The 17,436-nt window shown below is 36.0% G+C and overlaps 2 protein-coding genes across 3 annotated transcripts in view; one reads left to right on the forward strand and one right to left on the reverse strand.

The window, feature by feature from the left end:
* Positions 1-17,436, forward strand: part of nAChRalpha1 (nicotinic acetylcholine receptor alpha1) — a 277,216-nt gene that overhangs the window by 20,683 nt on the left and 239,097 nt on the right. The window lies entirely within an intron of this gene.
* On the reverse strand, positions 8,867-10,427 carry LOC114241618 (uncharacterized). Its single transcript, XM_028172486.2, has one exon. It carries the CDS (start codon positions 10,127-10,129, stop codon positions 9,518-9,520), a length of 612 nt encoding a protein of 203 aa, XP_028028287.2. The 5' UTR covers positions 10,130-10,427; the 3' UTR covers positions 8,867-9,517.

The following is a 17,436-nucleotide window of genomic DNA, read 5'->3' on the forward strand; positions in this document are numbered from 1 at the left end:
ACATAAGCTAGAGCGTGGGGACGTCTGTCTAAGCCAAGTACTAAAAAAAAAAAGATTGCACTTGTAGACATATGAGCATACGGCCCACATAATGATGAGTGGTTACCGTCGCCCATGGACTTCAGCTTACACGCACACACATACACTTAAGGCCATACCTCAGAAGATCATACGCCAATAAACATATCTATATCCGACCTTTATACAAAATCCAAACACGTTTGTGCTTCACTAAAATATACAGAAATCATAAAAATAATACAAGCGGAAACGAAACTTTCGCAGGCGCTGAAGTCGTACTTTCAGCGAGGGGAAGTAAATACTCGAATAAACATTAATAATTTAAGGTTATTACAGACATATCGGCCCTCGGACCTTGCGAGCATTCGTTTTCTGTAACAAGGATGTGGAACGTGGCACGAACTGAAGCGATTTATCTACGAAAATGCACTTTTTTATAATTTTTTACTACCATTTTAGGCAGACGAGCATACGGCCCAACTGATGATAAGCTGTTACCGTCCCTCATGGACGTCAGCAATGCCAAAATACCATCATAAGCTATCATCATGCACAATCAATATCTTGTGCCATAAGATCCACGGGGACTTAACGGAAATGTTCTTGGGGCCCTGACACCTGTTTAAATTAAATATAGTGAAAATACTCAGGTCTAAACGCCTTCCACGTCATCGATACGTGATAATTTGATGATCATAAGCTAGCTCAAAGTTAGCTCATAGCTCAAATTAAGTGACGACATGATTGTCAAATTTTATAAAAAACTATTATAGCTTTTGCCCGCGACTCCGTCCGCGTGGAATAGTTACTTTGGCATAACGCTGAATTTTACCCCCACTTCATTTGCGTAGAAAGTGAAAATATTGTTGAATTATAGAATGTTAAGGAGCTATTTAAACCCCTATTTTGAAACATTCGTTATTGTTGCTCCACTTGTATTGGCCTTACCGTGATGTTATATAGCCTAAAGCCTTCCTCAATAAATGGGCTATCTAACACTGAAATAATTTATCAAATCGGACCAGTAGTTCCTGAGATTAGCGCGTTCAAACAAACAAACTCTTCAGTTTTATAATATTAGTATAGATAGTTTTGTCACAAACTTAACTTAACCAACATCCACGCTGTCCCCTTAAGGATGGACCAAGCACCAACGTTTTACGGTCAGGAATTACAAAAACATCCACCCCCACCACCAAGCAACAATGGGGTCAGAACATGTCTGAAATAAACACGCGCTATTTTTTTTTATTGCTTACGTGGGTGGACCAGCTCACAGCCTATCTGGTGTTAAGTGGTTACTGGAACTCATAGACATATACAACCTAAATGCCACCACCCACATCGAGATATGAGTTCTAAGGTATCAGTATAGTTACAACGGCTGCCCCACCCATCAAACCGAAACGCATTACTGCTTCACGGCAGAAATAGGCAGGGCGGTGGTACTTACCCGTGCGGACTCACAAAATGACTACCAGTAAACGCGCGTTAGATGTATAAATTTTGTATTTCACAGAAGACGTTTAGTGTCCATTTATATTTAAGTTACAAATGGAAAATGTATCGAAAACTTAAACAGATGAAGAAGACAATCTTTAATAGTCTTAGTAAGGTATTACACGACTCACCCCATCACCCCAGGATAAATAGTGACCGTTGCTCATTGTGAGCAATACTAAAGGCACTAAGTCGCTACTTACCGCACAAGACTTCCCTCAAATCTCAAATCACGCTTATAAATAAGCATCTTATAGCGTTTTTAAAACACGGTAGAGGGTAGTCCGTTCCAAAGCTGAATGATACGAGGCTAAAAAAGTTTTTGGAAATGCACTAAGAGGAAGTGTGAAAATAGCCCCGGTAGTTAACAAATTAAAGAGCGGACGGTTAACGTGGTATGGACATGTAAAGCGTAGAGAGGAGATGCATGTGACTAGGAGATGTATGGAAATGGTAGTGCAAGGTAGAGGGGGAAGAGGTCGACCGAAGAAGGACATGGGTGGAGTGTGTGAATGACGATATGAGAGAGAGAGAGGAGTGAATGTTGAGATGACGGCTGATAGAAGAGAGTGTAAGAGAAAAATTAGCTCTACCGACCCCACCTAGTGGAATAAGGTGGAGAAAAACAAGAGCACTAAACTGAGTGCAGTGATTCTAAATAGTACGAACTAAGTAGTTTCATGGAAATAATGAGACGACGGTATCGTCACCGATTAATGTCGGTGTATATATAAAAATCTGAGGTAATCCTCAGATTTTTATATTATAGCATTTGAATATTAATCATATTTGTTGCTGATAAAAATCGCCACGAATGTTTAATTAAAAATTTAATACACGTTTAGATTACATATACCTAATATTACATAATATGAAACACAAAATATTTAATTTTTAATACTTATTTTAATTAAGACTATCAACATCGATTTTTTTAGGACAATTTTATATAGGTACTTTCAATGACAAACTACATTTACGATTTGAAAATGCGTTTTTACTGTCACTAGAGGTCCCGCAGTAGTCAAAATTCGACTATAATTAATTGTAATTGTAAGTTTGTACACTATTATGATTGTATTTTATATTTCTATAGTCACAAATTTCGCCAAAGCTACACTATAAAAAAATATTAACAAAGACAAACAATATTTAATCTATTCTCAATTTGACAACAGACATCAAGAATAAAAGTTTGACAATAAATAGTATGCATGCGTGTGTGCGTCAAATACATGGTATGTAGGTGTGTAATGTTTTCTTTATTGATTTAATGTATCTGTTATGCATTATTTAAAAAAAATATTAGCATTGTGCACTTCTTCTCTATATTCTCTATAAGTGTGACAAATTTCATACTCCTCGGTCCACGCAATTTTCGTAAAAAGGGATACAAAGTTTTTGCTTCACGTATTAATATATAGATTATGTTATTTCTGACGTTACGAATCATTTCTAGAACGAAATCATTGTTATTATGTATCACTGTCCAAATTGTTGTATTTATAAGTCACGGTCTATTTAATTTGTTCTACAATTAAGTTGCAAACTGTATTTATTGAAGCCAGATGAAAAACTGTTTAAACAAAACCCATAACAGTAGCTTAGTACACAGAACTAACCTAGTTCACGCATTACGGCCGTCGTAAACAAAATGTTAGCTGGCTTGCGCCTTGGATATGTGTTCCCAGAGCCAAGAAAAAATATAAAAAATATATATATACACGCATACATTCGCTCATTTATTTACGAGAGAGCCTTTGGCTCGAACGCCCGAGGCTATTAGCAGGACCAGTATATCTGTCTCGTTTCCACCTCGGCGACTTTATATTACGCCGTCTCGGGCAGATTTTCCAGTACTATGGCTCTTCGGGTTAAAACACTTATACTTTGAACTAGTGTGGAATACGTAACGACGCGAGATTCTTTTTCATATGCGAGTTTCTGGTTAGTAATAAGTATGTATTATTTTTTATTTTTTTGATTTATTTTTGATATTTTAATATTAATCTAATATATAAAATTCTCGTGTCACAATGTTCGTTCCCATACTCCTCCGAAACCGCTTGACCGATTCTCATGAAATTTTTTATGCATATTCAGTACGCCTGAGAATCGGCTACTATCTATTTTTCATACCCCTAAGTGATTAGGGTTGTCCACCCCTAACATATTTTTTTTTATTTTGACATATTTTTTTTGTTATAATGAGGTATTATGTGGTTGAATGAGGTTTTGTTATTTTTATTATATATTCCCTCATCGTTCACAGCACTACATACCTCTTTCACTCATTTACCACATCTTTACACACTTACAATAAGTTCCATTTTTTTTCTACACTAGAAATTCCCTAGAAATCTTATATATGGCAAAACAATGTTTGCCGGGTCAGCTAGTATACATATATATAATTAGGACTTTAGAGAATGTTATCAAAGCCATCGAACATAATTTAAAAAAGTTTAATTAGTAATAATATTATTGACCAAAAATAGCCATAGGAAGAATAAGACTGATATTTGAACTCACACAGATTATTGAACTCAGTAATAAAATCATAAATCCTTACCTATGGTTTTGAACTATTCATTAAGCATCGTATTGTGAGCCCACATGTGTAATTACCATCGTCTTGTCTATTTCTGTAATAAAACATTCAAACCTTTAAGTTTAAAGGGTAATATCCCACTACACTACAGTTAAAACCTTATCGCAATGTGAGTTCTCATAGCCATTCGGTGGTCCGTGTTCTCGTCTGCTCTTCTAAGGTAATAAAATGGAACATCATAAGCTAAAACATTCTTGTTCCCCCCAAAAATTTAAATAATTATTCAAATGGAACAAAAAAAAAAAGAAATTCCATATTCTTTTGATTTCTTTCATCTGTGTTCACTTTATTTATATTATGCAGTCGCTGTTTTAATTATGTACTTTGTGAATAGTTGAGTGAGCACAAATTATGTTTGAAGATTGAAAGGTACTTTGCTAAGGGTGGTAAAATTTAAGAAACAAAAACAGCATCATTTTAGAGCTAATAAGAATGTTTGCCTTTCCATGTACTTTCTAATACCTATCTGTACCTAACTATCTAATTATTTATACTTTCTGTAAATTATGAAAATAAAGTAAAGCTGTGTTTGAATATTTCAAATATCCGAATTTTATTCTTTTTGCTTTCATACATTCTACCCTTGTCTTAATTAGTATTTCATTTCTATTATTATTATGCTTATTTTAGTATACTTGAAAAAAAGAAGACTTGCTAAGACATATAGATGCCTGTAATGGAAGATGGTTTCACGTATGTTATGATTTATTTGGCGCAGATAACGTTTTAACACCAAGTTCTTCTATCTTCCGTGCGGATTGCGGATAAATAATAAACAAGTCACGATTGTATAATTTAATTTTATTTCAACAATTGAAAAACATATAAAAACACGTGTGGCACTCGGGGACTGCCGCGGTAACGCTATTGCATAGCATTTTTTATCAACTTACGCAATTGTAATTTAATATTAGAATAATAATAAAATGAGACCACGCTATATTTATGAACATTAACAAAAGCAAAACATTAACTGTCCCCTTCACACTCATAAGCTAGACCGCGCGAGAGAGAGATGGGAGACTTTTCGTGATGCGCATGCAGTGCGAAGTCACGTCGCGCGCTTATTCACAAACACTACACAAGCGCGTTGCCGGCGGCTCGAATTAAGAAAATAAGCAACTCTTTTAGGGGTCTGGGTGTACAGCTTTTCAACAAGATCCCACTAAACGTTCAATTATTACCTGTTCATAGATTTAAGAAATTTGTTAAGGAACGTTTGTGCAACAAGGCATATTATAAAGTTAAGGATTATTTGCTAGATGGCACTACGTGGGAATGAGGCGCTCGCTCCTGGCCTTTTCATTTTTCATTATTATTATAATTTTTTTAATTGTAATTTGTTTTTTCTTTTATTGTAAATATTTTTATTTATTTAAAAAAAAGAAAATATTTGAGAAAAAAAAAAAAGGCCGCTTAGTTTGTTTCGCCGGTTCTTCTCAGGACTGTGGCTTTTTTTGGAAACGGTGGTAGAGTTAACATTGTTATTTGTATTTTGACATTCAACAAGTGTGTCATACTGACATCTAAGTTGAAATAAATGATTTTGAATTTGATTTTGAATTTCGCAACGTGTGAATGTATTGATGTACATGTACATGATAGGCGGAGTGGGGGGTATTAGGTTTTATTTTCGTTACGGAATTTCTTGATTCGGTCGACGCGCTCAAAGCACGCGATAAAAGCTATGCAATAGATTAAAACAAACGTTAGTAAAACTTTATCACAAGTTGAAGAGCTCTGTTATTATGATGTATCAATGCTTGAATAGGCAGGAGTCGATGAAATAAATCATTCTTATATAAAATAACAGCTAGACAATGTACGTGTGTGTGCGTAGTATTACGGTCGGTCAGATCAAAGGATTTCCTTTGAAAAGAATATATCTGAGTTTTATCGAGAAAAGAGCTCGAGTTCGGTTGGCTTAAGTTACTGGAAAAAGCGAAATGGATCTGAAATTTTGGACTTTTTATAATATAGCATTTAATTTTATATTTGCGTAATTTGCTATGGAGAAAATTTTAACAGAAATGTATTAGCAGTTTTACTTAGATCTAGCTACTTAGCATGATGGGATTTGCTTATATTTTCTTATGTTGTTTTAGGTAAGTTACTGAAAGTTGTAATTGTTCATGGTTAAGGTTGTGACAGTATAATATAGATTAGTTTCATTATAACAAAAATTTTGCTTACCTCAAGAACTTTCTAACGACCATTCGGTAAGATACATTCACGTATCAAGTAAGAATCAGTATGGGGTTAATTAGAAAATAAAGCAACTTGTAATATAACAGCAATATAAGTTGCGGTTGGAATAGTATCAAAGTATGAAGCATCATCTGATATGATAATCTCCGGACAATGATCGAATTCCTAGATTAAAGCCGCTTTCAGACTATACTATAGTGCCGTATAGTGTAGCAGTCTATACTTAGCCAATAATACATAGTACAGTACAGTGTGAACGTGTCTATAACAATGTGTAGAGCGCGATATTGCTGTGCTATGAGCTATATACTGTATGCTATTATATTGTAGCGTAGTCTGAAAGCGGATCAAAAGAATAAATCATGATACATTTCGTAGTATCACTCTTCACAAATAAATATTAAATCAAACGCTTTCACTCAATAATTGGGACCCACTCAAACACGCGTTCGCGGTTCCTATTTGGTTCGCACGCCGACCAACGGAAGGGTCCTTACGAAGATATCACGAGATAAAATAAATCTCATGCTGTATACTCGATAGAGGTAATTGCCTTGTGTGTATGCCTGCTATGTGTTTATGTTTGCGCAAAACCGCTTTGACTTATGAAGTGGGTCGAGTGTGGGGTCAACACTTCTTCTGTATATTAAAATCTACATAATTTAAACAGACTTTTTGTAGTGTTTTAGATTAATTAAGTTAATCTCTCAATCTTTTATGGTAGGCAACGACTCGGCTGGCATTGCTGGCGTCCATAAGCGACGGTAACCACCGGACGGTAACATCAGATGGGCCGTATGCTCATCTGCCCATAAAGGCAATAAAAAAGCATAAAGTGAAGAATGTATTTTAGTTCGAAGGGTACGATAGCAGTTATAATATTATAAGTGTTCGACCTAATGTCTTAAGGCAAGTGATGGCCCAAACTAGTGGGAAAAAACTAAATCTTTGCAAATTATCACCATGGCGGTGTGCTGATCCTATATTTTTGATAGATTTCTGCGGGGCGATTATCGCCAAAAGGTGAACAAAAAAGAAGGGCAGGTCGAGGCTAGACGTACCATAGAGGTAGACGGATGCATAAATTGAGAAATGTTTACAGTCTAAATTATGGGTACGGCTTAAGATTAATCCCAATGAATAAAAATAAACTGTAACAATTGACGACTAACGAATCATGAATTAGTAATATCAATAATAATAATAATTAATATTAATCAATATTAGGTTTATGATGGAATTGCAAACAAAAATCTCAGTATATTTTCAGGTTATCGTGGCCTAAAGGATAAGACGTCCGGTACATTCGTATCTAGCGATGCACCGGTGCTCAAATCCCGTCGGCGGGTACCAATTTTTCTAATGAAATACGTACTCAACAAATGTTCACGATTGAGTTCCACAGTAAAGGAATAATACCGTGTAATCAAAACTTAACACGCAATATTATAATTTGCGTAATTATTGGTGGTAGGACCTCTTGTGAGTGAAGCAGTAATGCGTTTCGGTTTGAATGGCGGGGCAGCCTTTGTAAATATACTGAGACCTTAGAACTCATATCTCAAGGTGGGTGGCGGCACTTACGTTGCAGATGTTTATAGGCCCCGGTAACCACTTAACACCAGGTAGGCCGTGAGCTCGTCCACCCACCTAAGCAATAATAAGAAAAATCCCATTAGTACGTACGTACATACATACATTTTCTATAATAGAAAAATCTAATTAATATTCTTATCATATTATGGAACTTGATTAGCTCTGAAGAAACTGATTTCGCTAGTCCTAATCCGCTGTCTGAATTTGACTTTCAAGATAGATGGAACTGGGGCGCACAAATCGCCTTATAAACTCCGATCCTCTTTCTACATAGGCACAGTAATAAAATTCGAAAATCCCTCATCCAGAAAACCCTTACGTAGCTCAGGAATTCAAGCTATTAATTCCCGTTACTGGACGCAGTAAAACACATACCACTTCTCCGGTAGCTTTAGCACTGTGTAAAAGTTTCAAGGAAAATTGTGCCTTGCGACTCTTTAAACTATTTTCATCTAAAAAATTCAATGCGATTGACATACAACATCTAACGTGGTATTTTTTTCACTCGACTCGACACTCGAGAAGATCCGGTGCGAAAGTCAGTGTTCTGCGCCTATGGAATAGTTCGCTTGCCAAACTATTCGTCGATGAACTTGACGAGGATGGTGACCGGTGCTTCAATAATCAAAAAGCACCGAGAGTGGATTCAGGGGTCCTACAAGACATATTTCGGGCGATGGTGGCTTTGCGATGTCCCGTCGCCTGGGTTGGATGTTTAATTAGCGGCCATGATTAGAGGGCTATCGTGTCGCACCGCTCTTTCAAAGTAGCATTCTGTTTTTTTTTTAATGTATACATACGTATCGGTTCTATGTTTAAGTCGTCGTGAAGATCGACGTCGCTCACGTACCACAGTGCTTCTACGGTTTTCCTGAAGCAACGGCTTTGATTACCTGAAGAGGGTTTATGTCCATGCGGGTCGCGTGAGCAAGCACTACACTTGCATAAGACATGACGAGACGTATGCAAGTTTGTAGAATTGATCATGTATTTATCTGACATAAACAATAATGTCAAATGTATTAATGTTGAACAACGTTTCAATAAATAAAATTCAATATCAAATGCTTGAAATCACTGATTTTACTTTTATAATATTTATTTCACTTGTTACATATGAAATTGGTGAAACGAGTCATTTGGCCTGATATATTCAATTCACGTTAAAAGATTGAATGTAAAATGCTCACAACAGACATTATCCAAACTACATATTCGTACAAAGTAACTTTGTATTGTATTTGTATGCAATAATCATTCTATTGTACGTTCCTCTACAAGCACATCTAATGTTATAGTCAATTCAACAGAAAACATTTCAGCCTTCTAATGTATACACGTTCCCTTTTCTCGAACTCCAGGCATTCCTATTCGACATTTTTCTTCCCCTTTGCTTGTGTAGTCGAGTTTTATTTTTATCGTCTCTTTTCCTATATTTCTCACCGCATCGCCCCTGTGTAATTCTCAAGAATTCCCAAATACTTGCCGTCGCGCTATCCAATATTTTCGCAAAGAAACACTGCTCAAGAAAGAATATAAATTGGAAAACAATAAGTTTTATTGGGAAAAGTTACACGTCAATCATGGTACGTAACCATTCGTAGACTCCACGATACTAGAAAGGGGCTCTTGACTCTGCGGCGTATCCATGCTCTTGATCATAGTCTTAAATTGTTCTCTCATGTCGTTCGCAAACATAATAGTCTCATACGAAATAGACCTTTTGACGCGTAGCAAATTGGCTAGTATGTTTTCGTTTGAAATCATTTTTTTCTCTTTCATCGACCCCGGAGAGAGCACCAAAGGTTCGCTCCTTCTGCATATTTCAGCCAGACTTGCCGTGTACGAAAGCAAAGCTTTTACCGCGAAAGTTACGACCAATAAGAACAGAGAGAACCCAGCAATTATATAGTTCTTTTCGACACGACTCAGCAAGATTAGTTTTTCGACCTCGTAAATGTTTTTAGAAAATATCAGCCGTATGATGTTCTGAAGAGGAATGTACATGCCATGGTAGATGATAGTAGCAAAATAAGCGAAAATTCCCATTATGTAGTACTTCTTAAAATATTTAGTGAAACAGTTGATATTGTGGGTGACGACTCGGACATCGTAAATAGGATTTAGCATACCCAACAACAGGATCATTTGTAGGAACAGAATGCAACTAAGAATGATGCAGCTGGGGTCCATTCTTTATTATCTTTCATATTAGGGCATTATTAGTTTTATTTTTGATGAAAATTTCTACATTTTGAAAAATAATAAATTATATTGACACTGACATGACGTGATTATGAGTGTAGAGAAGAAAATTTTGTCGTTTTTTTTTAAAATTCAAAATGAATATATCTTGAGTTTGTATTCGAGCTATTTACTAAAAAAATCCAGTACTGTAATTTGAAATTACGTCTTACTTCGAAATGTTGAATTTAGGATTAATTTATAAACAGGAAGTTTGTCATCTATGGGAAATTGGCGAGACTATTGCGTGTCATTTTGTCACATGTGAGAGATTTGTATAAATATTTCGCCTTACGATATATAATAGGCTAAAAATCACATAAATAGCTTTACTCATCGGCAGGCATCTTCTAGTAGATTCAGCTCCTTGCCAAAAAAATAGTCAGGGTTAATTTCGCCTTTTGTTTATTCAAATTATAAATAGAATTAATGAAGAATAAATTAGGAATCGTTCTTCGAATGGCAAAACTCGTAAAGTGTTAATAGCTCAGAAAGTTTGTTTCCTGATACCCTCATCTAGAAACTGCTGTTTTGTGAATAAGCTAGTAAGTTGACTAAGCTCTTTACTGCATAATTCCTTGTTTCATTGAAAAATAGACTGGGATATCGAATACACATCCAAACATAGATCATTAGAAGAAAAATTGTAGCTTTGACGCTAGTTTTTGGAAAGTAGCAATTTTGCCTCACCTTTTTTGTTTTTTTTTTCGCGCCGGGGGAAGAACCTCCTGCCAGTTCGTCGTAACTAGTAGGCGCGCGAGCTACGTGGTACTAGTCTGCGACTGCGAACCTCGGGCCCAAGGAATTTTAGGACCCTACCCACTAAACGACTTTCCTGCAACCTTCGCCCAAGCGTCTGATCCCCTCCAAGGCTAGAATCCGGATGAAGTAAGGGGGGTACTGCGGTCAACACTACAACCAGACAGCGCAGCTCACCCCATGCCGGCCCCCAAGCCCGGCCGACGAAACCTTCGAGGCGAATCGAAGGTTCGGAAACGTCAGCGTCTCGGTATGACAGCCGTTTAGCCCCCCAAACTAGTGTCCCGGAATACCCCGGTGAACCAGAACCAGCCTGCCGGGTATATATATATATATATTGAGCGTAGAACTAGTAGGATGACTCTTACAGTAATGTAAAAATGGAAGCACGGAGAAAAAAAGATGCGTTTAAAACTAGTTTTAAAATGAAAGATCAAGTATTTATTATTATTTTATTTAAATTAAACCACGTCTATATTGACGTTAGGTATCAATTTAAATGGTTAAAGACAAACATCCGCCTTATTAAGATTTATAAGCAACAAAAATACAATTTAAGATTTTATTCACATCTTAATCATATTTAGAAAAAACGGTATCAAAATTAAGATATTTTTGGAAAAATATAAACATATGGGAACATCAAGTCGGTTACAATATGCAAATAGGTACGAATGTAAGTGCCTTCGCGTTGCCGAATGAAGAGGAATTTTACAAAACATAGCTTTACGTATACTTAGTTACTCAAAGATCATCTTTCGTCGTTAATATAGTCGAACTCGATGATTCCTGCGCACTTTCTCGAGTCAATATCGCATGACGGCACATCAGCTCAAACTCCAATAGTCGGGCGATAGTAATAAAAAAATGAGTTAATCTTTCGATTAAAATTAATAAATAAAAGCTCATAAACAAGCAAATGTAGCTCACGGTCATTTTGCTTAAATAAAAATTTAATATCAATCTCTCGTCTTTGATTCGATTTAATAAGCTATCGTAGTATTTTTTCTCAGAGAAAATTTCCAATAACGTATTGAACATCATGAAAAGTAATAGCACAACAGCTGCTTTTGAAGCATTGTTTGAATTTTCTTGAATGTTGCACCAGAAGTCTCTTATAAAATACGGCTCTTTAAATGGCTTTAATAACGCCAATATAAATGCCACTTCAAAGAATATTAAGGTCCCTACAAAAATACTGAATATGTTCATCATTTTTTTTGTTGTTTTTACTTTGAAGTTCTTTTTTTTGATTACGATTTTCTTCTTGGTATTATATAGTTTTATAAGCTTTTAGTTGTTGCACTCACAATGTTGATTTTTATGTTCTACATTTTGAGGTTGAGATTCCTCTGTGTCTTTTGTAAATTTATTACCTACTTCAGGTTTTTTAGCAGTGTCTCTTAGAAAGGCTTGTATTCTGTTGTACTCTGTTTTGTTTAGTTCTATAATAGAAGGCCAGTGTACGTTATCATCTTCATATATTGTTTCATCAATCAAACATGATTCATTGTCACGCTTTTCCTCAACTTCGGTCATTAATGTGATATCGATTAAATCGTAATTTCTCATCAAATCGTACAGCTCATGAAGTTTAGCTGAAAATATAATTAAATCAAGCGACCTCCAAATAACAAGCACAAAACAAAGGGAAAATCCAGACAGTAAGTAGTTTCTGATAGCGTTTGTAGAATCAATGATACGTAAAACTTTTTGTTCGGGAGTTTCATTGTCCTTCACAAATTTTGGCATTTTGTATTTATTCAACGTCCTTGTTGGGCCTAAAATTCCATACACAGCAATAATCGTACAATAAATTACGGTAAAAGTTCTGAAGAGCGGCCTGTCTCGTAAAATTTCCTTGTATTGCTTGATGTATTTCGAGAGAGTAATAACATCGAAAATAGGCAGCAATAAAAATAAAATGGATACCATTTGTATAATATTCATGGAAATCAATAATATCGCTGTGTAGTCTAATATTAACATTTTATTTAAAACAAAAAGCAATAACAACACGAGGTACCTAACGTCAATGTCACAGAAACTGTGACACATAGTTTATGGTTTTCGGAAATGCCAAATTGTATTTACCTCTTTCATCTCGTAAAAAGGAACAAGTAAAAAATCCTTTTATATTCGTATCCTTGAAGCGTGCGAAGGCAAACGCGTTGCCTACTTCTCCATGATTGAATTCGTTTTCAAACGCCCACAAAGTCGATTCGAAACGAAAAAGAAAAGTTGCAACGGAACTATTTATATTATAAATGAAGTGACATTTACTTAAGACTGTGCTTAACCGACTTCACTGTAGGGCCATCTGCAAACGATGTTTTTCCTTCTACTTGGTAACCCTATAGAGGTAAAGTCCAGTTTTATCGTTCACTATTCAAGCCGATTCAATTATGTGTGTTGACTCTGCAGCCACTCGATAATTTCAACGGGTCGGAACGACCTCACCCAAATCGGCCTTCGATATAATCTTTTAATTAGGTCGTGCTGCTTTCATATGCACGTACATGATTTTTTAAGTTGTTTGCTTTATTAGATGTGGTGCGGGATCGATTCTAACCCTTCGCTTAGTGAATTAAATTATAAATTACGGATACATACGGACAAATTGCGGATACTTCCGCGCGGGTACGTACGACCCCCCTGCCTATTTCTGCCGTGAAGCAGTAATGCGTTTTGATTTGAAGGGTGGGGCAGCCGTTGTAACTATACTGAGACCTTAGAATTTATATCTCAAGGTGGGTGGCGCATTTACGTCGTAAATGTCTATGGGCTCCAGTAACCACTTCACACCAGAAGGGTTGTGAGCTCGTCCACTCATCTACCATCCACACCGCGCACACCGCGGACGAGGACACCGTATGTATTTTCTTAATAAAATATTAGCTTATCACTCACCAGAACCGATGACTTCATCGAATCACGTCGTATCCTTTAGGATAGGAGGTTTCAGGGTGAGGATGTGGTAAGGAAAGCATAGGATGATGAAATACCGTAGCGAGACCGATACGCGCATTTATCTTTCCGACTGAGAAGTGTCAAATATCCCGAATGCCCCGTCAATTCGCGACCAGTGTTGCCGTGGTAAACCTCAAAACCCACAGACTGGTTTCGAATATTATTAATTTGTTATTTTAAATATGGTGGGAAAAGCTTCAGGCCAATCTAGTGTAAGGTAGAGGCCGAAACCCTTAGAAGTTAGAAAGTGAATGCCTTGAGACAATCACCTTGAGACATGAGGTTGAAGTATTGTATAACGACTATACTACTTTTCCAATCCTGAAGGCTGACTGCTTCGCACCAGAAATGGGCACAATGTCGGTGTTTAAATATGTGAGTTTCCACACATCTTATCACCACTAAATATGTAAATTTATACAAACTAGAGGTCCCGCAGTAGTCGAAATTCGACTATAATTAATTGGAATTGTAAGTTTGTACACCATTATGACTGTATTTTATACTTCTATAATCACGAATTTCGCCAAGACTACACTATAAAAAATATTAACAAAGACAAACAATATTTAATCTATTCTCAATTTGACCACAGACGTCAAGAACAAAAGTTTGACAATAAATAGTATGCATGCGTGTGTGCGTCAAATATATGGTATGTAGTGTAATGTTTTCTTTATTGATTTAAAGTATATTTTATGTATTATTTAAAAAAAATATTAGCATTGTGCACTCCTTCTCTATATTCTCTATAAGTGTGGAAAATTTCATACTCCTTCGTCCGCGCAATTTTCGTAAAAAGCGATACAAAGTTTTTGCTTCACGTATTAATATATAGATAAAAGCACGTTATGGTTTTTCGTGACTTGATATTTTTATTCTTCCGTCGTGGATGTTGTTCGTGAATGCGTGTTTACCACGTATTCCCTAGAAAAAGTGGCGTTTGAATACTGATATAGTTGCATCGCTTAGTACGAGTAGACTGGGACTATTACCCTTTTAGGCTACGGCCAATTCAAATTGTATAACTTTATCGATATGTGTGATTGAGTCTGAGGCAAGTTTGAGTCCACTGGTAGTAGGACCTCTTGTGAGTCCGCACGAGTAGGTACCACCACCCTGCCTATTTCTGCCGTGAAGCAGTAATGCGTTTCGGCTTGAAGGGTGAGGCAGCCGTTGTAACTACTTATATACTGAGACCTTAAAACTTATATCTCAAGGTGGGTGGCGCGTTTACGTTGTAGATGTCTATGGCCTCCAGTAACCACTTACACCAGGTGGGCTGTGAGCTCGTCCACCCACATAGGCAATAAAAAAAAAATTAAAAAATTATCTCTATTGAACATCTTTTCAGAAAACAGAATCAATAAATATATTAATATATTAATAACCGTAATAGAAATTGGAGCCGCTAACTCCCTTTGCAAAGTCTGAAAGGCGGAATATTGATTAGCACTATGTAATTTAAGAGGAAATAGCAAAGCCGCTATGTTAAGACTCATAAAATAAATTAATTCAAGATAAGTTATTTTATCTAGCGACATTAATCAACAAAAAATATCATTGCAAGAAAATCTGGGAATGTCATGTATACGGCTACAAATTTTCCATTTAGCACAACAAACTACTTATGAATTGTTGGAGCGAAAACAGAAACAAACATTTCAATAAATTTTAGTCGAAGCACTTCAAAAGCTCCATCAAGTCAGCAAAATGTTTCCAGTAAATAAATCCATGGCGGACTGTGAAAGCGAAGATTTTTCAGTTCGCGGCTGGAGGTAATTAAGGCAGCATTCGGGCTCAGCAATATTTGGAGTTCACAAAGCAAACCCCACTGGGTCATTCGCTGATGCTTCCTGAATTAATTATAGCTGTTCGCTTGGTGTTGCCCCGGGATCTCTTTTGAATAGTTTTGCTACTCAAGTGTTTTATTATTGATTGCGTTTAGAACTTTCGCTTTGATATTTAATTTGAATTTTCTATGTATAATTTTTATAAACTGTTTTTATTGCTTAGACTTATGGACGAGCTCACGGCCCACCCGGCATTATGTGGTTATTAGAACCTATAGATATCTACATGAGTTTACTTAATTAAGTAATTAATTAATTAATTTATTTATTTATATTTATTTATTTATTTTTTACACTTCATGTAAAATATACATTTTACATAAACAGGTCCTTTAACCTACCCGTGCAGGCTCACAAGATGCCCTACCACCATTAAATACTTTTAGCACTAAATATATTTATATTAGATGAATTTTATACTCACATCTTTGGTTGTAGTACATAAAACGCTCAAGTTCTAGAAGTTGTTTACTTTTAACAAAAAAATCTTGATACACGTGTACCGAGTTTGTTCGATAAAAGTTTAGCAAAAGCTAAGTAGTTCAAGTTTGCAAAGAAATAAGTCTTAAAACTACTTAAACGGGATTCTGTTTATGTCCTTATTCTACGAGAAGCTTTCCGATTGTTATATAAATAATTACATATTTAACGATACATACGATATTACATATTTACAAACGTTATACTTTTAGGATTACTTACTGGTGGTAGGACCTCTTGTGAGTCCGCGCGGGTGGGTACCACCACCCTGCCTATTTCTGCCGTGAAGCAGTAATGCGTTTCGGTTTGAAGAGTGGGGCAGCCGTTGTAACTATACTTGAGATCTTAGAACTTGTATCTCAAGGTGGGTGGCGCATTTACGTTGTGGATGTCTATGGGCTCCAGTAACCACTTAACACCAGGTGGGCTGTGAGCTCGTCCACCCAGCTAAGCAATAATAAAAAAAACTGAACTTGGCATGCATGTCCACCTCAGTTTTAGAATATATTTTTATTTGTCGTGACTAATAAGGTTTTTTTATTCACCATACAGCCTTTAATAATACAAAATATCGAATACAAAGCTTTGCGATGGCAATCCACTAATCATAGAAATACAAGAAAAGTATTTTTAAAAGTGATAATTGATTGGGCGGAGATTTTTTCAGACCAATCGAATGATAGGAAGCCTATTTATTATTTTTCAGAACTAGGCTATTTCTATTCCGAATTTCTACAAAAAATGGTTGGGCGTGAACTCAGAACGGACAGACAGACCGAGCTATTTTCGTATAATAATTTGAATGTCTACTAAAAATGTATATATAACTATTAACAAAAATATTTAAATAATAATTTGATTTACCTCGGTTTAACTTCCATTTGCATTATCCGATTTTAATGAAATAAAGTCTCTGAATTTTGATATGCTTACCGTTGTTTGAAAACTGCTTCATAATCAGTCCAGTGGTTCTTGAGACATACACGAAAAATCAAACAGACAGAACACAATTCTGAAAATTACTGGTTTTTTTTATTTTATTTTTTTTATTGCTTAGATGGGTGGAGGAGCTCACGGCCCACCTGGTGTTAAGTGGTTACTGGAGCCCATAGACATTCACAACGTAAATGCGCCACCCACCTTTGAGATATAAGTTCTAAGGTCTCAAGTATAGTTACAACGGCTGCCCCACCC

Source organism: Bombyx mandarina, chromosome 21 (genome assembly GCF_030267445.1).
Source record: "Bombyx mandarina strain Sakado chromosome 21, ASM3026744v2".
Taxonomy (NCBI): domain Eukaryota; kingdom Metazoa; phylum Arthropoda; class Insecta; order Lepidoptera; family Bombycidae; genus Bombyx; species Bombyx mandarina.